At 40.4% G+C, this 27783-nt stretch overlaps 2 protein-coding genes across 5 annotated transcripts; one reads left to right on the top strand and one right to left on the bottom strand.

The window, feature by feature from the left end:
• Positions 1 to 7119: 7119 nt before the first annotated feature.
• Positions 7120 to 24787, bottom strand: taf4 (TATA-box binding protein associated factor 4). Its single transcript, XM_023956731.1, has 16 exons — positions 24501 to 24787; positions 23602 to 24342; positions 22338 to 22489; positions 21560 to 21679; positions 19333 to 19464; positions 19126 to 19245; positions 18945 to 19034; positions 13457 to 13678; positions 13215 to 13350; positions 12812 to 12929; positions 12099 to 12268; positions 11872 to 12002; positions 11669 to 11794; positions 8205 to 8261; positions 8000 to 8119; positions 7120 to 7912 (listed from the first exon to the last, which is right to left on the bottom strand). The coding sequence occupies exons 1-16, from the start codon at positions 24766 to 24768 to the stop codon at positions 7745 to 7747; spliced, it is 2871 nt and encodes a 956-aa protein (XP_023812499.1). The 5' UTR covers positions 24769 to 24787; the 3' UTR covers positions 7120 to 7744.
• Positions 24333 to 27634, top strand: LOC101155350 (protein LSM14 homolog A). Of its 4 annotated transcripts, none has more exons than XM_023956732.1 (8): positions 24333 to 24424; positions 25757 to 25923; positions 25997 to 26120; positions 26198 to 26386; positions 26523 to 26609; positions 26708 to 26857; positions 27178 to 27313; positions 27399 to 27634. In XM_023956732.1, exons 1-8 carry the CDS (start codon positions 24361 to 24363, stop codon positions 27550 to 27552), a joined length of 1071 nt encoding a protein of 356 aa, XP_023812500.1. In that variant the 5' UTR covers positions 24333 to 24360; the 3' UTR covers positions 27553 to 27634. The 4 variants fall into 4 exon arrangements, with proteins under 4 accessions (XP_023812500.1, XP_023812501.1, XP_004070608.1 ...); XM_023956733.1 differs by having other exon boundaries at positions 24351 to 24459; XM_004070560.4 differs by lacking the exon at positions 24333 to 24424 and adding an exon at positions 25459 to 25646.
• The last annotated feature ends 149 nt before the right edge of the window (positions 27635 to 27783 follow it).

Raw genomic sequence — 27783 nt, 5'->3', positions numbered from 1 at the left:
TAGCATTTTGGCTTTTTGGAGCCAGCAGATACTTCCTATTTGGAAAACAATCCAGTTCTTGCATACAGTCAGTGGATTCAGCTCACATATATGACCATAAATGACACCTGGCTTTGTGTCTGCTGAGCAAAACTGCAGAACCACAGAGAAGTATTCTAGTTTGCCCATATTTGCAAACTAGGTTACTTAAAGGTCACTTTAAGTATAAACTGTACTGTGCTTGAGCAACAGTTTTTGGAGCAACTTTTCACAGATTCTGCAGGAGCCATCAACATATACAACATTGACGTTGTGGGTTTTATTAGCTGACAAAAACTATCTTCATTTCTTTTCATCAATTGAAATATCTTTAAATTTTAAGAAATACCTACAAAACAAGGTTCAGAAAAAGACGTTCATCTGTAACCCTTGTGCTATCCTAGGCACTTTAACATTGGGAGTTGGGTCATCTAGACCAGTGTTTTTCAACCAGTGTGCCGCGGCACACTAGTGTGCCGTGGGAGATGGTCAAGTGTGCCGTGGGAAATTGCCCTCATTAACTGATCTAAAAACATTTCCCATCTCCAGGATTTCAGCTCTCTGATCATCCAAACAGGCCCTCATAAAACACTGAGGAGTTAGGAATATAAAAGATCGTAAAATACTTTTTGTTTGCGTTTATTTTATTTTATTAAAGACATTTTGATAAGAATGACTGTACCGGGATTCAGTTGCAGCTTCGGCTGTATTTTGGAAAAGTCCCGCCCCTTTAACTGTCTCCACCAATCATTCTTGGGGGGCTTAATCACATGTCATCAGTCTGACCAATCAGAAGTGGTTAAAGTCTTCACTTCCTTGTCCCGATTTAGCTCGTAAAGTCGCTCAGTTCTAACAAAAATACCAGCTAAAGCTCGTCTTTAGTGGTGTAGCTTTCCACAGAGTCCGGTATCAGACCGTGGAACAAGTGAACAAAACAATGAAGCTCAGAGACGCGATCTCCGGCCGTTTTACGCACTACATCTCCCATGATGCATTGGGTTGTGAGAGTGACAGCGCACAAGGAGATCTGTTGTTAAACATCTTGAAACCAATGAACACACATCAAACTGTTTTTAAATCTTCTAACTTAACTTTTATTGCATCTTTTAGAAAAAAACAGCTGCAGTTTCCAGCTTTTTCTGCAACAATTATCTAAAAAATGCATGTGAGATTGTGGAGGGGCTGTAGATCAATACAGACTATGAGTTTCTCCTTGTTTTTTTTAATTTTTGGATGCTGGTGTGCCGCAGGATTTTTTTAAGGTTAAAGTGTGCCGTGGCTCAGAAAAACACTGATCTAGACCCACTAGACAGTGCTCTGAACCTTTTTTCTTCAATGATTTGTGATCTTCACTGGTGTCCATGGATCATATGAAATCTTTCCACCTTTGTCAAAGTAGGGAGAACGCGTCAATGCAAGGGTGGGGTCATCTAAGATGGCACAAGGGTTTTTAAGTTGTTTTCTGCTGTCATCAAGGTTACTCGTACTTTTGTGATCCCAGCATAAGAGTTAATTGGTTAATCAAGAAAAGAATTTAAAGAAAAGACTGTTTGAATGTGGAAGATTATTGTTTCTGAGCGTCTTTGATTCTGAACAACTTTTTCAGAAGGCACGGGCACGGCTCACATTTTGGAGGTATACCGGTAATAGGATTTGGAATAATATTTGTAATGAGTTATAAGGTCAAATCAACCTGAGCTTAAGGAGTCATGTCACCAAGAGATGTCAGAAATGGAACAATATGGCTTTTTTAATTTGCAGTTCTGCCATCAACCCCTGCATCCATTCAAAGCTCAGGAGACTGTACTTGTCACAATGCGAGGGGTTTAATTTTAATTAAGAGGAACTGAATTGATAATTTACAAATTAACTGCAATTGATTTATTTCTTGGCTCATTTTATAAGCAACTTCATTTTTGCAATTAAATAAATTTGACGTTCTGTTTTCTTCTTGTCTGTTTCTGATCTTTTCTGTTGTGTAAATAAAGTTTTCAACTCATTTAACCCTTGTGCTATCCAAGGCACTTCAACATTGGGAGTTGGGTCATCTAGACCCCACTAGACAGCGCTCTGAACCTTTTTTCTTTAATGATTTGTGATCTTCACTGGTGTCCATGGATTACATGAAATCCTCTTCACCTTTATCCACCTTTGTCAGGGTAGGGAGAACACCTAAATGTAAGGGTGGGGTCATCTAAGATAGCACAAAGGATAAACACAATTGCCCAAATCACAAATACTATGCAGCTTGGTGATTCCGCAGTATCTGAAACATTTATTGCCTAAAAGAATATGTCAAAAGTCATCTCTGGCTAAATGAAGAAAATCCTGAACATAAAGTCTCATCTTCTTTTGATTGCAATGGGAAATTGCTTTATCAGAACTCATTTGCACATCAAGTTATTGCAGTTGTGTAATCTGTTTTTTTTTTTGCTTTGCAAAAGCTGTTACTGGCTGTAAATTCCCGCCGCAGACAAGCTGCAAAATAACCGACAGCAGACGCTTGAAGACAAAAAGCAGCATTGATCAGTTAGTTTTACCTTTCTTCTCTAAGACGGCTCACTTTCAGTTCCGCTCTGTGGAAATTACAAACCGTGGTGTAATTATCTCAGAGTGTCGGTGGTTATCAGACACTGACGTGAGGACATGGTGTGTAGCCATCTCCTTAGGTTGTCCTCAGGAATTTGGTGTATGGCAAAGAAGATGATTGATGGTGTTTTAACCCTTGTGCTATCTTAGGCACTTTATCATTGGGAGTTGGGTCATCTAGACCCACTAGACAGTGCTCTGAACCTTTTTTCTTCAATGATTTGTGATCTTCACTGGTGTCCATGGATTGCATGAAATCTTTCCACCTTTATCCACCTTTGTCATGGTAGGGAGAACACGTCAATGTAAGGGTGGGGTCATCTAAGATCGCACAAGGGTTAATCTGTCTTATTTTGAAAAGCTGTTGGATGATTTTATTAGACGTATTTTTCTTTTTCTTTCTTGATGTTGCTATTATGGTTTTTCCCTTATTTGTGTGCTGTGTGGTCCAAAACTTCATCTCTGAGCCCTCCCACTGCAATGCAAAATACACACGGCACTCTCAGAATGTATTAAAACACGTACAATTCCTCCACTCATCTTCATATCTGTCATTCAAAGACATAATGGTGTGAACAGCCAGCAACCTCTCATTATGCAAAATCAAACAAGGCAGTGGAATTGAGTTTGGTGTCCCACGGTAACATGAGCAAACACAGCCTGACAACTCATATTGGAGAAGAATTAGAAGACTACCAATGCCCGTATATCAAAACAATGAAGACACGGGTTTAGGCAGCGACAGGCATAAGAACACCTTGTCTGCAGCAGAAGTAGAACAAACAAAGTCCCAAGCCTTAAATCCACCAGATCTGAAGGAACCGGAGGAAGTGCTTTATTATCATCCTAAATGAGATGTCCATCTGTGTGGGTGTGTCTTGATGTGGGAAGCTTCTTGGATCCTGAGCAGCAGGAGTCAGGATTAGAAATTTGCAAAAAAAAATGCGTTGGCTTCTAGTCCCATTTGAAGCCCAAGATGTCACATGTATTTAAAAAAAAACTCTGAAATGTACGTTTTAATTAATTCTAATCTGAGATTTTAGTTCTTTGTTATAAAAAAAAAAAAAAGAAACAGACTCAAAAACAGCACTACCAGTCTCAATCCTCTGTGATGCAGCAGTGCTCTCATGTGGTGGCGGTCTGCTCTGCACCGGCGCCGCAAGACGCATCTGTTTCCCGTGACATTTACTTAAAAGGCTGCCAGCAAAAACAATATAGAAAAACTGAATGAGTGGGAACTCTTTTATGGAGAACTTGACTTTGAGCCACTTGTCTGAATCTCTGCTGGAATGTTACACTATAGCTGAAGGGCTCAGACTGCAGTTCATCACTTTAAAATGTCCCATATCTATGAAATGTCACGAGTAGAAGCGAGTGCAGAGTGCAGCTTTGAAGCTGCTGTACCTCTATTGTCTTTCTCAGACCTCAGAGATCTCTTTGCCTGTTTGAAGTTCCATTAGTTGCTTTTTTTTTATTGCAAATGACAATGAAATGGAAGGGATTAGTCATAATGGCGCATGGTAAAGAATAGAGAAACGACAGACTCACCATTTGTCAAAAATGAGGAAAAGCACTTAAAGACCCACTCCATTGAAAACTGTGTTTTTATTGTTCTTTTTTTCTGATGATGGAAGAAAAATATAAAGAAAAATTATGCTAAAAGTTGCCTTTTTGAGTTTGTTTTAATCCCTGTGCTATCTTAGATGACCCCACCCTTACATTAACGTGTTCTCCCTGCCATGACAAAGGTGGATAAAGGTGGAAAGATTTCATGTAATCCATGGACACCAGTGAAGATCACAAATCATTGAAGAAAAAAAGTTTTAACGCACTGTCTAGTGGGTCTAGATGACCCAACTCCCAATGTTAAAGTGCCTAGGATAGCTCAAGGGTTAACATTGGGATTTGGTTCATCTAGACCCACTAGACAGTGCGTTAAAACTTTTTTCTTCAATGATTTGTGATCTGATCTGACCCCTCAATAAAACAAAACTGAAGATTTCAGAGTGGCCTTTTCTTGTGGCCAGTCTAAGGCACACCTGTGCAATAATCATGCTGTCTAATCAGCATCTTGATATGGCACACCTGTGAGGTGGGATGGATTGTCTTGGCAAAGGAGAAGTGCTCACTATCACAGATTTAGACATATTTGTGAACAATATTTCAGAGAACTGGTTATTTTGTGTATGTGGAAAATGTTTCACATCTTTGAGTTCATACCATAAAAATGGGAGCAATAACAAAAGTATTGGGTTAATATTTTATGTTGCCCCGGTAACGTTAGCTTGGGGTTGTGAGGGTGCTGAAAGCCAGCAGGAGAGCATGTAAACAGATGGATGATGGGAAAAGGAGGCGGGCTTACTCCACGCCCACAGTCCCACCCACAGCTCAGAGGTGAATTTCTAATGAACCGTTGCTGCTACAGAAACTATGTCCTAGAAAACAACACAATTTTTTAAATATAGGCAAAAAATTGTCTAATCATCCTGACAGCGCTTTAAAAATAGCTCAAAAGATGATTGGTGTGGGACTTTAAAGTGCAATTTGCTTGGCACGATCAAACCTTCTTCTCATCTTCTGGTGATTGGAAAGTGATCAGCCACATTCTGATAATGTTTCTGGATGAATGCGACACCTGAAAGAAGCCTGATCTGAACTGTTTTGTCAGATTTCATTTGAACCCAGTCAAAGACTGTCAGAGCTGCCAGTGCCTGTCATAGCAGATAGAATGGCGACCGTCATCAAATTGTGTTTATTTTTGCTCAAACATCCTTCGATCGTGTAACAAGGTTAGAAGTAAATGATTTCCTTTTTCATGTCACTGGAACCGTCTGTAAATCCTTTCATTTTGAGGGTACGGCCTCATCCTTTTCGCTTTGCTTTCATTCTCAATAGGTTTTAAGTGTGGAATATTCAAAATGATGTTTTTTAGAGTAGCTGTTAATGAGATAAAAGGAAAAAAAAGAAGCATGTGAGGGAGATGGAGATGACTAAGGATATGAAAGCCCTTCAATATAATTAAAAAAGATGCTGTTTTTCCCCTTTGAAAAGAATGCATGAAAACTGAGTGAGAGAAATGTCGTTTCAGGGACAAAAAAAAAACCTGATCAGAGCTCCGCTCAAATGTTTGAAGGTCTTGATATTGGAGAATAGTCTTTACAATGTGAAAAAGAGATTCAGAAATGTCTGGAATTGAGAAAATTCCTGGCTCTGTTGATGTCAGAAGCTGCTTGGATTAATTGTGGCAGCAGATAAAGGGCAATTTTAAAAAAAAAAATGTTAACAGGTGGCAAGTCCTGCTGGAAAATGGCGATCAGTATCTCCATGAAGCTGGTCAAAGGATGAAAGCTCAAAAGACTGTAAATACGATTTTCTGCTGTCGCTGTGGAACTGAGGACAGTTCAGAACAAAGGCTTGAGCCGCAAACACAGTAACCACAAAACCGTCCGTCTGTTTATTTTTTAATAGGCTGGGACCCTTCTGGGGTCACGGAGCTGATGGTGCATGGCCTGGAACTGTTGGGCGAAGGTGGGATACAGCCTAACCCTTGTGCTATCCTAGGCACTTTACCATTGGGAGTTGGGTCATGTAGACCCACTAGACAGTGCGCTTTTACACTACAGAAATTTCAGATTCGGGAGAAAAACTACAAACTCTGGATGGTAAACCAAACTCCAATCCTGATTCTGAGTCCCACATAGAACAAAACCCTAAAATGGAGAGTTTTATCACTGCAAATGTTAGAATCAGGCTAGACATCCACAGGGCACATTCACACTTATTTTAGGATTTATGCCTGACCAATCATAACGCTTTAAACCCTCAGAGCCATTGAATTAACCCAAGAAGTTGTAGAATAAAATCTAAACATTTCTGTTAGCAGAAGGAAGTCTGACTCCAAATGAAAGGCTTAAATACTCTTCAGTTGTTCTCCCTGCTGTCTTTTTTCTAGTTTATTGCTGCCGTCATTTATATTTGTTTTTACTGTTGGCTTCACAGGATATTGTCACTTTCTATTGATTTGTCCAAAAACTACAGATAAAAACTAGTTTTTTGGATAATTCTATAATGTTTTATTAATATGCATTGAATACTAAACTACAAGACAAAACAAAGACATGAATAAAGATCACACAGATAAATAATTTGTTTATTTTTTTTAATAGAGATCATTTTATTATTTATAAAATAGCCATTAAAAACTTTTTTTAAATGTATATTTACATATAAACACGTAGCTGTACAAATGTACACATGGGTAAAAAGCACATCAGTGTCATATCTGTGGCACATTTATTTACATGGAAAATAAACACTTCTTTTTTTCAATCCAAGTTGTCACCTGAAAAATTTACAAATTGATTTTTATAATAAAATGTACTAATTAAGATACTTCTTCAAGTCAAGCAAGTCCAGAATTTATGTGCTCAAAAAATATAAATACTGATAAACATTTTTTTAGTGACGATAAGAAAAGGAAGTAAAATCACTTCCTGGCAATAATGAAATAAGTTCAAATTTAGATTTTGGCTTGTAAATGTGCAGAAAAACAAAGGCATCAATTTTTTTTAATTTTTAACTTACATTTTCTGATTTAAAAATCAATATTTACAAGATTGAAGTGAAAAATAATTAAGAATTAAATGTTATAGGGGCGTTATTAAAAAAAAAAAAAGTTATGACAACCAGTGACTGATTCTGCATAGGGATCAATCCCCACAATATTTAAAACAAAAATATCTGTATAAAGCTTTTCTGTTTCATTCAGAAAAGATTAGCAAGAAAACATGTCAGGTATTAAATGCATACAGCATATGGCTTACATGGTTTAAGTGTTAGAAAGGCAGCTGTGCAGATGACAAAACCAGGTTAGTCTCTGTAAAACAAATACAAAGGCATTGATAATGTACAATAAAAAATGAAGGAGAAGTTAACATCTCTGTTTTGTAGCCAAAACTCAAGAGTTAAAAAAAAAAACAGCGTATAGCCGTTTTTGACGTGTTCTGGTTTCAAACAGAGCAAGAGGCACGATGACATCAGAAGCGGTACCTTTTTGTGGGAGTTTTAAAGCGGACACCTGTGTGTGTTTGTGTGTAGACTGCAGTCTGACCCGCATCCTTAGCCCCAAACGGAGCTGCTACTTCAGGAAGCCTTTGTAGAGCAGCTGGGAGTGGCTGGTTTCTTTTTCGTTCTCCAGGCAGAAGAGCAGGTCCCGCAGGTTGACTCGAGTGATGCGCTGACGTGTGAACTGTCTGGAGCCGGCTCCTCCGGAGCCTCCGGGCTGAGAGGGACCCGAACTTGAGCCCTGAGAAGAAAACCCAAGGAGGATTTAGCCTCCGTTTGATCTCTTGTCCTTCATCAATGTCAAATCATTGGGAATGGTCCTGCTCACGTCTGCGCCCGCCCCCTTCACAGGAGAGTCCGTTTTGCGTTTTTTCCTGGGGCCGATGGCTGCCAGGGCTGCCAGGTTGGCTTCCCTCTGCCTGATCTGAGCCAGCTCCAGCTGCTGCATCTGAACAGTCACACGCAGCTTCGTCACCCGTCTCAAATCTCCTCAAATTGCCAAACATGTTGCCACGACTTGAGCGAACACTTACCTCTTTGGCCTTCTGTTTGAGTCGGAGCTGCTCCGGATCTTCTTGCCTTGACCGAGACTGACAAAATATATAGAGCATGTTTAAATATTGAACTCAATTCATTACGCGGACTGTTTTATTCATTCTCCTGCTCGTATGTGCCGACCTGCAGCAGATGAAATGTTTATTAATGACACTGAGCCCAGACTTCTGCTCTTTATCTACACGATCACAAAAGAATAAAAGCTTCTTCCTGACAGTGACACTCCGTCCTTCATTAGATAATGCCCAGTCACTCCATTTCAACTAAACAGACTTTGTGGTATTAAGTTCAGGTCGCTTCTTTAACAGTTGCATACAAATATAACTGAATAAGAAAGAAAGAAAAAAAGCATGAATAATGTAGGGATGGGTGATACATCAGTGTCAGTATCGTTATCGGCTGATATTTGCATAATCTAAGTTTATCTGTATCGGTCTGATAAAAAAAAAAAAAAACTACCAATATTCTTCTGACTGTTTTCAGAAACATATTTCCTGAATGTTCCTAATAGATAAAGAAGGTAATGTTGACAGTCATAGTCAGTAATTGACTGTTTTCAAGTAAATGTTATTTTTGATAGGGATACATGTTGTTCATAATAAATCCCTGCCAATGGAGAGCTTATGGTTTATAGTTATGTCCAATATTCAAACTTTCATATGAATATATCTGAAAGCATTTAGATAAGTTTTAAAGTGATACTTGTTCCTATGAGATCCTTTGCTGTATGTTAAAAAGGTGATCACCATCTAAACTTTGTGTTACTGTAGACACTTAAGTATCTGCAAATATGGGCTATCGGCCACAGTTTACAGGGGAGATATCATATCAGACAGAAAAAAAATTATAGCGGCCCATCCCTAGAATAATATCTAAAGTAGCTATAATGTCAATTACGTTTCCTGAATAATAAAGTAGTCAAAAAACGAAAAAGGCGCCAGCACCAAAAACAGTTATTAAGAATTTTCTATTATTAACTACTTGCTATCATTGTTTCTAGTGGTCTTTTAATGATTATGTCATTTCTAACCAAAAATGATCAAACCTGTGTCGTTTTCTAAGACACAGTCTCTACAGAGTTCTTTAGTAGAATCTCGTCTCTGAGTTGTGGGCGGGACCGTTGGCGGGGAGAACTGAGAGAACATATTCAGGGGTGTGTCGTTTTTGACTGGCAGGTACACAAATGCAATAAAACCCTCCCTTTACATACGCAAGAATATGACTATATATGAGAACTGGAGCCAGTGAGTGTGATGTCACCCCTAGAAAACGGCCCACTCTTGGCTTTAATAAAACAACAGACGTCACCATGCTGAGCAGTGATTGGTCCAAATCGGTCAGAGTCAACAGTTCTATAGCAACCACTCTGGCCAATCAGAAGGGAGCTGTTTGGAAGTCCAAACCTCTTCCACTGAAAGTGAGAATCTGTTAATCAACTTCAGACCACATGCTTTTATTGAGGCACCTGATTGGTCAGTCAGTTTATAACTTGAATAGATTGCAATAAAGAAAAAATATCATCAAAAAATTAGGATCAACAAGAACACATTAAAAACAGGTGGCAGAGCAAGAATGGTTCTGGGATTTTGGCTTTTTGGAACCATTGGATACTTCCTATTTGGAACGCCAAGGGGGAGGAGTCACACAGTCCAGTTCTCATATGTGGTCAATAGTCACTACTTTTCTAAGAAAATGTGACATAATGTCTTGTTTTTCATCTTCTAAAGCAGGGGTCAGCAACGTTTATGACATGAAGTGCCAATTAGAAATTCTCTCCTTAACAACTTTGCCATCACCACCTAAACTGTGAACTACACAGAAATACACAAACATTTTTTTAATAAATCTGAGTTTGATTTAATTCACAAACTACAAGTTAAACAGCTTTTTAAAACATATTTTGCCATTAACTCCAAAACATGCTTTCATAATAATATTGCACAAGGAAAATCGCCCAAGGTTGAAATAGTACATTAAATAAAAGCATATTGAGGGCCTGAACTTAGTGTCAATTCTCTGATGCTGCTTTATATGCATGTAAAACTAAATGTTTTAACTTTTTTGTCAGTTTGACAATTATAGTAATCTACATTTTCCACAATTGGACAACGTTATTATTCATTTTTTTCACAGAGTAAGCGGATTTGTGATCAGTTGTAGTATTCATTTTGAAACTTTTAAACTTTTCATTTTAACATTCAGCATAACAGAAAGAAATTCTGGGTTTAATCTGACCTCGCTTGGTTATTTTTCAACAAACTGAACTCATACCTTCACAAAAATCAGCCGCTGCGACGCCAAAACATGACCAAAAAAACAGTGGTGCAGTCATAAACGTGTACAGCAGCCTGCACGCTTTTTCCCTGCACACGCATGCGCTCACGTTTCATCCACAGACACACCTGTCATCTCACCGGCAACAGTTTCAAAATCCCGGGATCAGTATTACGTTTTCATTTACTCGTTTTCTTTTTTTTTTTCAACAGCGCATTGAGTTAAATCGCCTGATTCTAAAGGCTGATGCCGAAATGAGTTTTTATAGGCTACAGGTAGGTGGGGTCACAGTAACAGCGCTGCGTGATTGGACCCTTTCCTTACGACTTCATATTGGCAAAAAGATCAATGGGTGTGTCCAAATTCGCCGGCTGCATCCTTCAAGGGGCCGCGGCCTTCCCGGGGCGACGTTGGCCGGGTCCTTCGTGAAGCGAGTAGAACGGATGTTGCCGGCTGTGAATTTGGACGAGGTTATTCTTTAGATAATTCCAGCCGTTACATCGGCAAATGTCCTGTCGCCTAGCAACCGTGAGTCCCAAACAGAGAGGAGTAGGGAACCAAACATGGAGCTCGAACTTTTCCTGGCTTATTTGATCCAATTTTTAATCTTGGAGGTGTAATTATAAAAAGATGTAATTATCTTTTAACAGTCCGCCATTGTTGTCAGAAAATCTCCGGGTTCGGCTGCAATGCATCTTGGGATAAGAACAGTAAGGATGTGCCAGACCAATCCTAGAAATTGGGAAAAAGAAGGCCGTATTCGAAGGAGTAGTTGAATTTAGACAGCACTTGTTGTGGCGCTGTGACGTAAGCAGCCTAAAAATGAAGCCCAGGAAGAACACAGACGTCCGATTCGGAAAAGAGATGAGATGATCAAAAATACAACAGAAGACAGATCAAGTGTGTTTTGTTGTGACACCGTCTTTCCCTCTGCAGGCCTGCTGTGGCACACATGCCTTAGGTTGCCAAACCCTGTTGTAATGAATCCTTTATGCAGGAGGGCAGATCTTTCCAGCCCCCAAGTATTTGGCGTTAGTGTTTGGGTCTCTACAATTCATCTACCGTATGAGCGAAAGCAAATCTGTGTCCTGGACTTACCTCATGTCATGCGTGTCTACTGTTTACATAACTAGCAAAAGTGAAAATACACAACATTTCCATGACATACCTTAGCAGCCTTCAAGAGGATCTCCCTCTCCTGCTCTTCCTTTCTCTGCTTTTCCAGCTGGTCCAGCTGCTCAAAAAACTTAAGTTGTCCTCTGACATCGCTGACCTGCTCACATCGCTCATCTTCCTGATGATGCAAAAGACGGAGGGGTCACAACGGGAGAAGCGGCATAAAGCCCAGCTCGCTCTGAAATGACTGATCACCTTCAGGGTGACGTTCTTGTGGTGAGCCACTTGTGAGACCTTTTCCAACAGGTTCTGGAGTCGCTGCTGGGTTGCATGAGAAATGTAACTGATCACGTCTGTGCCCAGCTCGCTGACACCAAACTTTTTACCTGCAACAGCAGAAGAGGGTGGAAGAGATCCACAGATGTAAGTTCAATTGTTCTGGAAGACTTAACGACTTTATATCCCAACTTCCTGCCTCTCACCGATCTCCAGGGCTATCCTGGTAAGGGACGGGGTGGACAGGAAGGCCTCGTCCTTGCAGGAACGAGTCACCATGCCAACAAGCTCGGAGCTGGTTGCCAGGATGCGGGCACTCTCCTCCGACAGGTTGACCCCGGCCATGGACGCCACGTCGTTGATGTCATCATCATCCCTGCGTGTCGTTAAAAAGTAAAGAAACGACAGAATCTCAGTTAGCGTTTGACCACGAGTCAAAAATAATGTTTAGTTGGTGTGAAGCTTTGTGGGTGGAAACACACTTGGGATTATGACAAATGAATCAGTCACAAACTTTCTTCAGAACCATGCTAAAAATAAGAGACAAATCCTAAAAGTACAAATAACAAACAATATGTGTGGGAAGTTAGCCAAATTTTTGTGTATTCAATTATTTTGCAAATCATTTTAGTGCAAAAACACACAAAAAAAGTCATATTTAAAGATAATTAAGGCTGATGCATTTGATTTGATTTAAAATGATTTTAATTTTTAGTGCAAAATTACATAAAATATATCATTTGTAATTAAATATTTGGTTTCCATAGAAACAACAAAAAAAATAAAGTTTTAAATGAAAGCCTTTTTTTTTACCATCCAGTAAATAATTCCCAAGTAAGTGCATAAATTACGCCAACAAGTAACAAATTAGTGCAGCATGTGATCGAAGAGCACAAAGACGTTTGCAAGTGGGACTAACTTGAAAGCTCCCCCTCCTGCTTCTTTTAGCCTGTTCCTGTGAGCATCAGCTACCGAAGCGTGACCGAGCACCTGAACTCCTCTGATCCCCGGAGCCAAAGTCTGTCTCACAGCTGGAACTGGAGGTTATAAACAAAAAACAAGTTCATTTTGAGTATAATAAAACATTGATAAAATACACTGAAAACTTTAGAAAAGAATAAAACGTTTTAAATGTAATGACACACACTAACCACAAGATGGCAGCAATGTCAATATGACCATTTTATCAAAATCTAAAGCGGAACCAAAAACCTTTTATTCTAGTATTTACTGGAAATGAGTGAGTGCTTCACTATCAGACTGATCCTAGGCAAACTTTTAACACTGACTGAAATCATCAGAAGCACCTGCTGGACACACACCTGCTGTTAGCTGTTTTACCACCTGTGGCTGACCAACAATAATCCGGCTATGAGGCTGTCCTCTGATGGTCACCACAGGAGACTGAGCCAGAGGCACCTGTGGCCTCACCATGGTGCCTTGTTGCTGAGAGACGATCTGTTCACATTCATGGAAATGGGGGGGGGGGGGGGGGGGGAGAAAACGTCATCCTGGCACGCTTGGCCATCCTATCATTTCAAATTCTAAGTAGAAGAACGTTTACCAGCCCAGGTTTACTCTGAGGAGTCTGGGTGAGGCTGATGACCGTGGCTTTGGTTGTGCTTGTAGCTGTGGTGACTGTGGTCGACAGAGGAGGCCGCAGCACCACAGCGGTGAGGGCCGTGGAGGCCGTCGCAACCGGCTGAGTGCTGGGCAGAGGCAGCAGGCTCTGCTGGATGAATGCATCCGGGTCTGGGGTCATCTGACGCAGCGCGGGGAGGCTTCTCTGCACAGCAAACACAGTGGATGAAACCGATACTAAATGTTACTGCGGTCACATTTGAGACACGGTCACATTGCTTTAATATAGACTCTAAGACCGGGAGTCTGACTTAAACTCATGGCTTTATCTGAGCTTTGACATCATGTTAGCTCTTTGCCATTAAAACTACATAAACTATTCTGTAGAGGCACAGCAGAGATGACATAGGAGCTGCCAAACAGCCTCCAAAATAATTGAAATCTATGGAATTCCTATGACAAACATACATGTAAATGTCTTACAGCTCTTTATTTTTGTTTGCTAAACCCTTCGAAATAAGCTGCTTTTAATAAAATAAATAATAATAAAATAAAATACTTTGAATTATTCTTAAAGGCAAAATGGCTAAAAGACAAAAACTCGAGAATCCATAACCTGATTCCATAAATAATATTATGATTTTAGACATAATGGGTGGAACATCAATACATAATGAGCTATCAAGATGTACTTATCAACATTTTTAAATAGAAACATGTCTAAAGACCTACATGGAAGCTTCCAACTAATGTTTAAAAGAGCAAAAAAACATCAAAAGAGTCCCTTTTGGGATTTCAAGCAGCTATGAGATTCTTTTAGTCCTAACAGAGCGGCTTATTTGTGACTGAATGAAACATTTGATTCGGTTTTGAGATCCTCCACATGGGATCCAGTGGTTTATGAATGGAACAAAAAGCTGGAGCTTGTTCATGGCTCCAATACTTCAACTGTTGTTTGTCTCATAGCTTAACGCAGACTATGAAACTTGACCAAGACGAAGCAGGACAAACTGAGCAGAACAGAACAGAAGAACCAACTCTGCACTTTCAACATCACCCTGTTCCTAGACCAGGATGATCTGTGGTCAGCTTTCACTGAGTTACACTGTTTTATGAAGGAGTGCTTTAAATTGAAAATAATTTTGTCCAAAAGTTCCTGGTAAAATGTCCGGGACTCAAAATCCCAGATCAGGACTTTAGACTGGGTCTGTCCTGACCCCCCCCCCAAGGGAAATTGTAGAGAAGTTCACACAGGATTGACTTTTAATTTACACTGAACACTGTGTGCGCTGATAAAATCGGGTTTCAAATAGACCCACATACACTAAAACCTTCACAGTTAGTGTGAGCATTTGGGCGGAGCTACAGCTTCATCACACTCAACGTGTTGATGGACCCGCGGAACATTTACCATCAAAACCGTCCAAATCAAGAGCTTTAACATGAAAACAACAGCAATGGTAGTAGAACACTGAAAAATGAAGTGTATTTTGCTAAGAAATTAAAAAATATATGTATTAAAGATATGAATAGGTCTTCAATCTTCCGGTTTCGGGTTGACAAACGGACACGTATTGCCTGCCGGCTGCTCTCAAGCATACGTAACGACCTGAAACTGTGCCTGTGAGGCATTGATATCAGATGAAAAGTTATGAAACGGATAATGATAAATCATGTAATAAAATGGTTACGGCAGAACAGGGGTGGGATTATAGAAATTTGCTTCCTTTCAAGCAATCTTTGATTTAATATCTTATTGTATTGGTTTATGCATTATCCCGTGATTGCTTGAAATAAACCATTTCAAATCAAAAATCAAAACAACCACATTACCGTAATTTCCGGATTATAAACCGCTACTTTTGTCACACAGTTTCAACCCTGCGGCTCATTCAATGATGCGGCTAATTTATGCATTTTTTCTGACGGCCGCTAGGGGGCGCTCGAGCAGAAAGTGAAGAATGCGATGGGGGGAGTACGGTATATGTGTCGAGGAACACGGAAGTTTAATGTAAATTCCTGCTTTGTGAATGAACAGCACGAACAGACCCTCATCATGGAAAATGGAAGAAGAAATGCATATGACAGCTTTCAAATTAAAAGCAATCGTTAAAAGCAGTGTGAAAAAATCCACCATCACCAACGGGTTTGGAAAAGCCGGTCTGCTGCATGACGGAGAGGACAGCGCAAGCTCAGGAGAGAATTTACCTCAGGATGAGAGTGACACTAACAGCGACAAAGAAGGAGAGATGGAGAGAGAGTGTGGCGAAGAATGTCTGACGCTATTCCAATCAAACACTGAGGAGGAAGACTTCCATGGTTTCAGTGCACAAGAGGCCGCACTGAGGGAGCAGGTGCCTTCAAGTTACTGCTGCTCTCAGTGACTCTTACCAGTATGTTTTTTTTTTTTTTAACCAGCCCTATTAGTGCTGTTACTACCATATTGCTGCCGTGTTACAGGCACTGTTTGGAGTAGAGCTGTGACCGTGTGGGATTTTTTATACAAGTAATAATTACAACGCACTATTCTGTATTAACAAATAACAGTAACTACTAACTATCTAACTAATGAACTAACTGTACAGGTGTTGTAGAATGAGTATATGTGTGTGTCAGCGTGCTGTGTGTGTAAGAGGAAGGAGCTCGAGTGAGTGAGAGAGCGCTCCCTCTGGCGCTGCACAAGTTCTCCCCTCTTTCTTACACACACACGCACGCGGTTTCAGCACATACACATCCTCATTCTGGAACACATGTTTCAATATGGGCACATGCGGCTTATAGACAGGTATGGCCCATGAATGTACTAAATGGTTTATCCTTTAAAAATGTAATGTGTGCGGCTCATAACCAGGTGCGCTCTATAGTCTGGAAATTACTGTATATTTAATATTATTAAAAAGTCAATTAGAATATTTAAAACATATTGTGGCTTCATGACCTGTAAGAGCTCACTTGCTATAAACATGACTAACTTTGATGTTTGCCCTGCACTGAATGATTCTCCACTGAAAGTCCCTCTCAGACTACAGAAACCCTCATTATTTCATTAATCACATTTTGGTGCAGTGAAACAATTGGTAAAAAACTAATTTGTGTGAACAGTTGGATCTGACATTGTCTCTTGGTTAAATGAAACTACTAAGTAGTAGATAAGTAATTTAATTACTATTTCATCCAGTAAATAAAGCAATCAACTATTCTTTAAAAGTAATTTACCCATCACTAATTCTTGTTTACTTGTTTGTCCATCACACATTTTTTTTATCTTGCAAGAAATACAATGAATCTGGAAGTCTTCTGAGTTACACTGGCTCCATTTTTGCATAAATGTCCATTGATTTTAGGTCAGTGAATCGGATCGTTCAAAATAAACTCATATCCACCATGAATCGTATCGGCGACCACCAATTATGACATGAATCCTTGTTCAAATGAACCGTTACAGCACTACAGATAAAAGCAGTGAAGAACTGTTGACAGGGCTTTGTGGAAAAATATTTGAAGTGATTATTGTACTAAAGAACTTGATAAAAACAGAAAATGCACCTCCGCCTTTCACATTTTCTTCCTCTTTTCTAATTTCAGCGTGTACATCTTCATCCTCACTTGCTATCTTCCTCTTGAACAATCTTCCCTGCATTGTTCTTTTCTCAATGACCTTTTGAAATATTATTTTCTTTGCTGCTTGTTTCACTTCTACCAATGCATTAGGTTTTATCTTGAACTATCAATAACAAAAGTGTTCAGAAAACTGTAGAAATCATTTCTTGTTCTTCTCGTCCTGTTTAACCAAACTCCGGTTTGGATGGGATATAAACAATTCTTATTTTCATATTTTGTTTGCAAGAGTAAAAAAAAGAAGAAGAAAAACATTATATGTTTGATCTCATGAAACATCCAATTGAGATTTAAAATGTATATTTAATTATTTAAAACGTGATATAACAAAAAAGAAAACAGAAAGTATCTGTAGCAGATAATGTTCACCTTTATCTAGCTTTAATACAGTAAAGAAAAAAAGTTTGTTCTGTTTGAAAAGCAGTATATAAACTCAAATAGTCCAAATAAAAAAATATTTTCTGGAAATAATTTTTGGAGAACTGAAACCACACAAAGGAACATTTTGACTACGGTATGTATAAAAAGCCCTCATTTGATTTGTTGTTCAGACTCTCCAGACTGAATATATCTGTGGAGGTCAGATAGAAACTAAAAAGCTAAGTAAATAATCTTTTCCTTAAATATTCCTCACATTTAAGAGAATCTCACTTCTTAAAATGTCCACCACTCAAAATACTAATTTAGTTAACATATTATAAATCCATTAAAAAAGCTATTGGAATGTCCTGAATCTTTCTTTCTGCATTGTCATGGTTGTAAGTCGCTGCTTCTCTGCTGGAGTTCATGGTTTGTAATATTATGGTCTGCCATTCTAATTCAGTGGATTTTCCTGTCAATTCTGTAAATAACATCCAAAAAACTGTTTTCATGTTTTGATCAATTTTGACCCAATAACAGAAAGCTCATCTGGTGATGATTTCTGGCTTTATCTTAAGGCTGATTTCCACTGCGTCTCTGTTGCGTTGAAACAAAAAAAATTAAAACAATAGAACGTTCATTTATCAGTTGGAATGTTTACATTGCGTCCATCATGTCTGATGTCTGATGTCTGTCCTTTCACAACGCAACACAAGCCTTACGCGGGAATTTCTATTTCCAGTCCATCGATGCGTCAATTTTGCAGCCGGAGAATCAGAAAACAGGTCCGGGTTTCAAAATAAAAGCGTCCGTTGCTTTTGTAAAAAAATAAAAATAAAACTGTTATTTTATATTTAAGGTGACGTGTTCATGCGATAAGTAAGGGATCATGCCAGACGAGGCGTGCATTATCAGAAATTAATGCACGCCCTGGATGAACTACTCGACAAGGGGGCGGCAGGACAAACCGCTCCTCGAGGGGGGGGGGGACTGGAGACGGAACGGAGACAAAGTGAACTAACTGACGGTCATAAAACACATCCCCACGCGACGCAAGAGAGTTGCACCGCAGACAGACCAGTGTAAATCTGGCATCAGTGGTGTTTCATCCTAAATGAGCAAAAGTGTCACGTCAACATGGCAACAGAAGACTTGAACCATGTTTGTGTTTCACGACAAGACAGGTCCACTGCAACACGAATCCTGGTTGGACAAACTCAATTTCCTGATCTCCATTTCTCCTCAACTCTCCATTGGGTTAGCCTACTCTCCTCATGCACTAGTACATTCTGCTAGGAACCATTCTGTCTAAACATATGGCATAAACATTTGGTTTGAACAAAGTTTTTATTTCCTTCTCTGGGGTCATTATCCTCAAATTTACTATACTAAGAAAAAATATATAAAGATGATAAGACTTTACTTGTCGTATTTGTTTGATTTTATACTCCAAAGTTTGATCAAAAACCTCAAAGAGTGTAGTGTGGGCTAACCTTCAGAAAGGGAACCAGGTACGGTTGAGGGGAGGAGCTCAGCTCTTTGTACAACCTGCTGGTGAAATCCTCAGGCTCTATTTTTGCTTGCTATTTCAATAAAAGCACAAAAGAGGATCAATAAAAATGAATGAAGAAGAAAGAAAAGCCCAGAAGACCAGATCATGTGAGGGGGAAGTACCAGCAGGTTCTTGATCAGCTCTTTGACATTCGCTGAAGTCTGAGGCGACTGTTTTCCACTTGCCAGCTTGATGAGCGTGGAGAGAAAGTTCCGACACTTCTTCACATTCTCCAGTGTTTCCTGTGAGAACAAGGGTTTCCGATTAGAAACTCCACAGAAATTAGGAGCTTGGTTCTGCTGGGAAAAGGGTTCGGATTTCTCTCTCACAGCTGAGACTGGTGTTGGAGCGACGGCTGTTCCCGTGGCTCCCAGCGGTCCCACCCTCTGAGCCGCTGGCTGGACTTTGGCGGCCGTTCCCATTGGCTGTCCTGAGGCCGTCACTCCCAGCATGACCGTGTTCTATATGGACCAAAAAAACAAAACACGAGTGGTCACGCAATGTAGAAAAATTTAACTATATATTTATATAAAATAGTAGAAGCAACTATCTTTTCAGATTCCTCCTGCACAGAAGCCTTAATGCATATATGTAATATCAAAGATTGTTTCTCTTCTCCATTCCAAAAAATTGCAGAATATGAAATAAATTGGTGTGGAACAGAAGCCCTCAGCTTAGTTTTAGCTTAGATTTCACCTTTGTTTTCCTCCTGAGAAAAACTATGACATCCTAGACACGTGTTATCAAAAATAATGATTTATTCTACATCATTTTTCACTGTCTGAAGCAAATCCAGGAAGACCTGGGATGTATTTAATCAAGGCAATCCCATCAGATTGTTGGTAACATTTTTTTTCACGCAGGTTTTTTAGGACTTTCCATCTTTGCTTGAAAACAGGAGGAATTTCTTTATGCATATCTTTGTTTTGGTGGTATAACTGACACTCAAACCATCCTTTATTTTGCCATTTCACACTAATAAAGCTGTTGTCTGGGTCAATATTTTACACAACAAACTGCACATAAAGACAAGAAAACTGAGCACACCAATGTCACAGATAGCACAGAAAATGAAACAAAGCAGCCGACTGTGAACAACACAGTTCCGGGTTCTAATTCTTAAATGTAATAACTACAGACATTTAGTGACATTTGAATCTTTATTTAGCTCCAAAAAATCTGTTGGTGTGTGAGTTTATTTATTAACTAAGTTATCAAAAATACTGGACTTTTCTTTTAGTCTGACAGGATTTTTGTTTGAGTTTAAAGGCAAAAGCTTCAGAGGACAACAGAAAGGAGCAGGCAGTGGCGTCCGAAAAATGAGGAAAGAATCAAGAAAATGAACCACAGAAATAGAAGAGTTTAAATGCTTTCTAGAGCAAACATCCACAAACAAATAATGAGTACACTACAGCAGCGGTCCCCAACCTTTTTAGCGCCACGGACCGGTCCGACGTCACACGACGGTTTCACGGACCGGTCTTTAAGAAGTAGGCAGAGAATTATTTTAGCAACGCTACGCTGAAGGAAGTACAGATCCGTGACAAGACCAACCGTGAGCTTTTATTTTGACACGCACAACATTGAACATCGCTCAGGTGTCATCATCCTCTCCCGTTCCCACACTTGTGGTGCGAAAAAGTACTGTCTATTAAATGTAGCTTTCTTTATTCTGGGGAGTCGAAGGCTCCTCTTCTGTCTCCTGGCTGGGCCTTTTCCCCTTGGCAAAGAAACGTTCCAAAGACGTTTGTTTTTTATTCATTTTGCTAGCTAAATAAAACTGAAGTCATGTAAGTTACTTTTTCTTTCTTTGCGGCCAAATGACCCACGGACCGGTACCGGTCCGCGGTCTGGGGACCGCCGCTGTACAAAACAGCCAGACAAACTTGTCCTTCCAGAATTTTGGCCGGAAGTCAGATGTGCTCACTTTCCTTTAGCGTAACCTGTATTTTCTAAAAATAATAATAAACGTGAATCCACCATTTGAACAACATTATCAGCAGCATTATGGTGTATGGGAACAAGTGTTAAAATAAATCCATATTTGAAGAAAAGACTCCTGGTTTTTCTCTGTTAAATGCAGCTTTCTTTTATTTTGAAGTCAAAGCTTCTTCTTCTGTTTCCTCACTGGCTCTTCTCAGCCAAAAGAAACTTTCCAAATCCGTTTGTTTTTTCTTAACTTTGCTAGCTTGAGGGTTTCACTTTAGAGGTTGCCCCAGCTGCTTTAGCCCTTGTGCAATTTTATGGGGTCCAGATGACCCCACCCTTACGTTGACATGTTCTCCCTAACATGACAAAGGTGGATAAAGGTGGAAAGATTTCATGTAATCCATGGACACCAGTGAAGATCACAAATCATTGAAGAAAAAAGGTTCAGAGCACTGTCTAGTGGGTCTAGATGACCCAACTCCCAACGTTAAAGTGCCTAGGATAGCACAAGGGTTAAGAAAGTAGCAGATGGACTTCTGATCAACAATGAGGCAGATGTGGTGGGGAGAATCCAGTGGTTTTTCAGAATCAAATCCTCCACAGCTTTAAAGGTAGCAGTGGTTTTACCTGCAGCACAGGAGGCCTCTGCAGCGCAGTGGTGACTATCCCTGTGGTCTGGACTGGGGAGGCCTGTTTTATAATAGTGGTGGAGGTGACAGGGCGGGTCAGCAGTGGAGTACCTGGAGTCTGCACAATAATTGTGGAGAGGGTGGTAAGAGATGCATATATAGCTTCATGCCATCAACTACTCACACATCTACAAGCATCTGCCGGATTTGGCTTCTTCTGCAAGTAACTCAGCAGCTGTGAAACTTCATTTCAATTTCAAAACAACCTCCATGGAAGTAAAGATTAACCCGAATGCTTACCATGAACAATGCTGTACCAAATACTATTGCACAGGTATCTTTGTTTTATTTCACACAGCAACTGGTTTGGAAACTGAACTGTACCATTAGTCCTTATTTGAGGATTAAAGTGGTTCTTCTTTTCCACAATATGATATGGTTACAACAATGTCATCCATCCATTTTCTTAACCTGCTATATCCGGTTTGGAGTCACTGGGATCAGTGCACAATATCAGGGACGATTTTTTTCCCATAATACACCAAAATGTTCTAAATGACTTGCATTTGCATTGAGATTATCTTGTGTTTATCTTATATAAGCTCATGTGCAACAAGTCTCTGTGAGTAGATGTTAATTTCACAGCTACACTAATGCCACAACATTCATCCGTTCTGATGGATAATTCTAAACCAGTTGGGTACTTTTCAATCTAATCCATTGGCCTTATGTTTTGGGGATGTCTTTCTGCACCGACATGTCCGGAGAATCGGTACCTGCAGAGACGTCTGCACAGGAGGAGTGCTGGTGGGCGCTGCGGGCCGCGGCGTCATGGCACTTTGTGACTGCGACTGGGCTTGCATCTGAGCCAGGGTCTGCTGGTGAATCATCAGCAGCTGCCCACTCTCACTGCGGATCAGGACCATGCCTGCACGGGAACAACAAACATTCTAGTAACTTTCAACAACAAAAAAGAACAAACGGAAAAAATAAACAAAAGGTGCCTGAATGTCAGAATTAGTAACAGAAAACACCCTTCTACTTTATTTCATGCCGGATTATTGTAGTTTGATTTGTATTAATTAGATTGAAACACAACTTCTCTATAAATATGTTACAACATTGTAATGTTAATACTAAAACTGATCAAATCCTTAATTATCTTGAAGACAAGTAAGTAACTGACAAGCATTCAAAGAAACAAATGTTGATAACAGAAAGGAATGCAACATTTTAACACAAGGAGAAAGAATAATCAATAGATAACAACTAAATGATCCAAGAATGCACTATATACAGCAGCAGAACTTTACTCAGCCTTAAAGTTCCACCCCGATGATCATCTTTTAAATCTATTCTAAAAGCGTTCCCAGTGGTCTTTTATGTATGATTATGCCGTTTTTTGCTCAAATAAAAACCTGTTGTTTTCCATTAAATCATTTCTGCAGTAGTTCATCAGTAATTCACCAGAGTTGTTTGGCGTGGAGTAAGCCTGCCCCCATCCCCATCATCCATCTATTTAAATGCTCTCCCGTTAGCTTACAGCCCCTTAAACCCTCAAACAAACATTACTGGTGCAACAAAAATAGCGAGCAATCGTGGATCTATCCAGCCGTACAGTTTGGAGCCAAAAGCCAGCTCAAATGAGGAAAACGCAGACGGACATGTATCTAGTCATTTTCAAGAAAAGAGAAGAGCAGGGAGCTTGTTGCTTTTTGGCCATAGTGGCACCTACGTCCCACCTACAAACCTTTTCCATTAGTATTTTTCTGTCTGCTCCTGATTCACAACGATTTGAATAAAAGAATACTTAAAATGACTTTTCAAGCTTCATTTTTTTTTAATATATGTCCTCCATCATGACAAAAATGCCACTAAAACAATTTAAAAACACAGCCTTCATCAGAGGGAGTCATTAACAGACAATCATAATCTTTTAAAAGTTTTGTGTCCTGAAAAGTACCAGCATGTGCTGTTTACCTGCAGGTCTCTGACAAATCCTCTTAGCTGAGCGTAAACAGGAGGGAGAAACTGTATTACCTGGAGGAAGCTGGATGTTTTGGATGTTTGTGGTGTTTTGTTGGGGCTGACTGAGCCGTGGAGCCAGCACCTGTGGAGCAGGGGGTCGAACTCCACCCGGAGCTGCTGCAATCGTTGATGGAGCGGCGGTCCTGGGGTTCGGCCAGACCCCGGGGCTCCTGATGGTCGCCGTGGCGCCTGGCGGCGGCGCGGCTTGACCGCCGGTCAGGATGACACTTTTCGTGCAGTCCGATTTAGTGACAGGGGAGCTACTGGAAACACTGATGCCCGGTGACGAGGAGGTTAGAACCGGGCTGCTGGTGGAAGTTTGCATGAGCGGCTTCACCAGCGTGACCGTGGGTACAGTTGTTCTGGCACCGGGCTGAGCCGGAACCACGCCGGGGGAGGGAGCATTTTGAGCACTCAAAGTAGTTCGAATGATAGTGCTAGGCTGAACAGCCGCTGCCTCTTCCTTGCACGCGGGAGCCGGTCCGTTGGGCTGCGAACTGTCGGCTCTGCTCTCTGCGATGTGACAGTTCGTCACCGCGGCGCTTCCATTCAAACTTTGGGCTCCCTCGGGTTTCTCCAGCCCGGATGCCGCGTCTGATGCCGCCGTAACAACTCCGCTGGCCGTTGCCGGCTGAGGTTGACTCTGAGCGGGGTTACCGACCGCTTCAGCCGCCGGGGTGACCCCCGCCGCTCCGTCCATCCTCGGAACGAGGCACCCCGCACTGCTACTGACACCTCTTTGAACTCCTGACCCTACGGCAGCGGAGACACATGAAAACAAGTGGAGCGCCCAACAACTGTCCGAGTCACTTTAGCTTCGAGAAGAAAAAAAGAAGTGAGTCTTTGAAAGCCGAACAACGCGACCAAAAAGTAAGCTATCGGCTAATAGTACTAGAGCGCAGCTATCTTACCTGCTTTAGCAAGCTCTTGTTGTGAAAGTCCCATTTTGCTGCCCTGAATATTAAAACTACTGCGAATAGCCGAGCTGTCAGCGTGATTTGTTTCAGACTGCGTTCCACCCGCTGAGTTAACGTGACTTTCTTCTGTTGACTCGGTGTCCAGAGATCCAATTAGCTCACTTTTCACTTTTTCGTCCCTCTCTGTTTTGAAGAAAACATCTCCCAGCAAATCGGAGCTCGCCGCCATCTTTGCCAAACCACGCTCGTTCGTGAAGCGCATGCGCCGATTGGATGCCTCTCGTGTTACGCAGAGCCAACGGGCGTTGCGATTGGCTGGTCGGCGAAAATAAAACCTTGAGCAAATGGACGAAATCGGCAGAGTGCTGCTTCTTAGCAGCCTATTCGTGGGTCGAAAGGATAGAAAGGTGGTGCACGGACAATCGTGCCTTTTCGTGGGATTCAATCGAACAAATATCTTCGATTATAACGTTCCGTGTTGCTCGACAGAAGCCCTTTTTTATGTTTTTGTATGCGCCACATTTTATTGTTAACTCCAAGCGGCTCAAAATGGCTGCGTTTGTATCGGTTCCCCCTTGTTGTTAAAACAGAAACTAAGATAAAAGCGCAGTAACGTTGATTTGCTTGAGTGAAACCTTATAATTTAGTAAAGTTACTGACAACTTTTTGTTTTTTATTCTTTAATTTTTAACACATTCCTTTTTAAGCAACCTAAATACCCCCTTCCCCTATTTTTCTTTAAAGATTATTGTCTTATAAATACAAGACACTATGTTTAAATAAATAACCATACATTCATGCTTTCTCAATGTTAAAGAAAACTGTTGATGGAGTGAGGATAGACAAAGAAGCTTGCGTGGCATTGTCAGGTGGTTTATAATTTCCTAATCAAAGGGCGTGGCCTCAAGTCACCTGTGAACGCATATAAACTACTTCCGGTTCTTTTCCCAGTCGTTTGTTTCCATGTGACGTGAGTCTTTAAAGAATAGTACAGCTGCACATGCGTTTGTTTTCCAGCTATGGCTTCAGCAAAACCGTACATTGGGTGTAAAATAGGGCTAATCTCAAAAGCCCAAAATCGTTATGAGGGGATTTTGTATACAATTGATAAAATCAATTCTACTGTAGTTTTGGCAAAAGGTGAGTAGTGCAGATAGAGCTTCAAGGGTGCATTTAAAAAGTAAAATAAATAAAAAAAGTACAACTTGACTAAAATGTATTTAATAAACTTTTTTTTCCCCCCTCTAAAGTGAAGTGTTTTGGAACAGAGGGAAGGCCCGCTGATCGACCGTTACCTCCAAAAAATGAAGTCTATGAGTACATCACTTTCAGGGGAAGTGATATCATGGATATTGGACTCTGTGAACCTGCAGCGTATCATCACTCAAGCCTCCCGTCAGATCCTGCAATAATACACGTACAGTAAAGAACAGCACAGTACACTGACCTCCACAGACATTTTTTTATGGTTCTAATTTAATGTTCTACAGTCATCGAGTGCAATCCCTTCAAATGTCTCCTCAATGCTTGGACCTCTCAGCCCCATGAAGATGCCAGTATCCAATCCGCTTGTAGCTAGCTCTTTACTGAACCATCAGTATGCTTCAGCTATAGGTAAGTCTGCCAGTGCAAATGTATTTAGTACAAACCTGATGCATTTTGGGTTTTTTTTCTTCCCCATCTTCTTGCAGGGCCTTTGCTTCAAGACATGCATATCAGGCGAGGCCCCATGGTTGAAAAGGCCGTTCAAACCATGCAGATGGAAAGCTCTAGACCAGTGAGGGGTTTGGCTCCATCCCAGGAGCAGCAGTGGGACAGGAGGCAGCTTCAAAGGCCAAGATATGAGACTTACCAGAATCGAAGGGATGTCGATGTCAGAAGTAAGCTATAAAGTTTGCTTGAGCAAAGTATATATAAAGGGGGTGAGGTGGACCACTGGGTGTCAACAGCCGCTGAAGTTGAAGCTTCTGTTTACAGTTGTGAACAACTAACGCAAAGATGTTTTTTGAATTCAAGTGAGGTCAGGCCCAGCTTTTACAACTTCAAGGCAGGAATCGCTGCGTCAGAATATTGAAAACAGGCCACCACCCAGCAGAAGGCAAGGTGTGAAAAAAGTTAGTTTGTAAAAATGTTTTTTTTTTTTTTAATAAAGCAAAAACCACATTTAATATGAATTTTTATTTTATTTTTTTTAATCTTAGGAACAAGGCGCAGGAGCCATGGTCGAGGCCAGCTAATGATGAATAGCATTCCGTCTCCTGTCCTTAAGTTTGACACAGACTTTGATTTTGAGTCCTCAAATGCACAGTTCATAAAAGAAGAGATGGAGAGGAAAAACATGAGCATTAAGGGTAATCGGCCAAAGTGGTTTAGCTCAAAGGAGGCAGATTCTGGAAAATTGTTCCAAACAGTATTGTGATGGTTAATCCTGTCATACTTTCAAAAGCATTAGAGTGAATTCCGTTTCAGCTCATGAGTTTAAAAAAATATTAAATCGGGAATTCTGAAGTCATTTTTCCGTTTTTCATCACCCCAATCCCCCTAGTTTGAGACTGTTGAGTAAGCTGTCCTAAGATTCTGTGACAGTCATTTCTAATAGATGTTTGATTAAACTTTCCTCTGTTACTCTATTTTAATTTAAATCTGTTTATTTCTTGTTTTTTTTGTCCAGATGGAAATTATGAGTTAGACAGAAATGCTAAAGAAGGGATGCATTTAACCACAGAAGAAGATCCTTGCGGGCCGAAACGCTACTACGACAAATCAAAGTCATTCTTTGACAACATACCATCTGATAATGGGTTTAGGTGATTCATCTTTTATTTTTGTCATTTCTTTACTCTATTTTTAAAATGCAGCCTAATGTTTAAGCCCTTTTGTGGATGGTTTCAGATTAACGTGGGCAGAGGAGCGCAAGCGTAATTTGGAGACATTTGGGGTCCCGGGAGTCCCATTTAGGGGCCAGAGCTTTAGAGGTGGATATGGTGGAAGAAGAGGGCAAGGTTCTTCACAGGCTTCAAGCAGCGCCCGAGGAGGGCATATGTAAAGATTGGGATTTGATGAAAGCTGCCTAATAATGCAACTTAGCCAACTGTCTGTGGATATTAAAGTTATGAGCACTCTAGATATTTCCCCTCTTTTTTTTTCCTTCTTTTTGTTCGTAATAGTACATATCTTCAGGACTTTTTAATTTAAATATATTCTCATGGGGGAAAAAAACTATTTAATTTTTTTTTTTCATACATGAGACCTTGTGTTAAAAATCCCAATGTTTCCT

The sequence above is a fragment of the Oryzias latipes genome, chromosome 7 (genome assembly GCF_002234675.1).
Source record: "Oryzias latipes chromosome 7, ASM223467v1".
Classification (NCBI taxonomy): Eukaryota; Metazoa; Chordata; class Actinopteri; order Beloniformes; family Adrianichthyidae; genus Oryzias; species Oryzias latipes.
The sequence above is the reverse complement of the archived record's forward strand: the minus strand, read 5'-3'. Positions and strand labels throughout refer to the sequence as shown.

Coding starts and splice junctions, on each gene's coding strand:
- taf4 (XM_023956731.1), bottom strand. CDS start 24,768: ATGCGCTTCACGAACGAGCGTGGTTTGGCAAAGATGGCGGCGAGCTCC. Junction 24,343..24,500: donor ACAAGAGCTTGCTAAAGCAG/GTAAGATAGCTG, acceptor CCGCTGCCGTAG/GGTCAGGAGTTCAAAGAGGT. Junction 19,035..19,125: donor AGCTGATCAAGAACCTGCTG/GTACTTCCCCCT, acceptor TTATTGAAATAG/CAAGCAAAAATAGAGCCTGA.
- LOC101155350 (XM_004070560.4), top strand. CDS start 25,526: ATGGCTTCAGCAAAACCGTACATTGGGTGTAAAATAGGGCTAATCTCA. Junction 26,610..26,707: donor ACCACCCAGCAGAAGGCAAG/GTGTGAAAAAAG, acceptor TTTTAATCTTAG/GAACAAGGCGCAGGAGCCAT. Junction 26,858..27,177: donor GAAAAACATGAGCATTAAGG/GTAATCGGCCAA, acceptor TTTTTTGTCCAG/ATGGAAATTATGAGTTAGAC.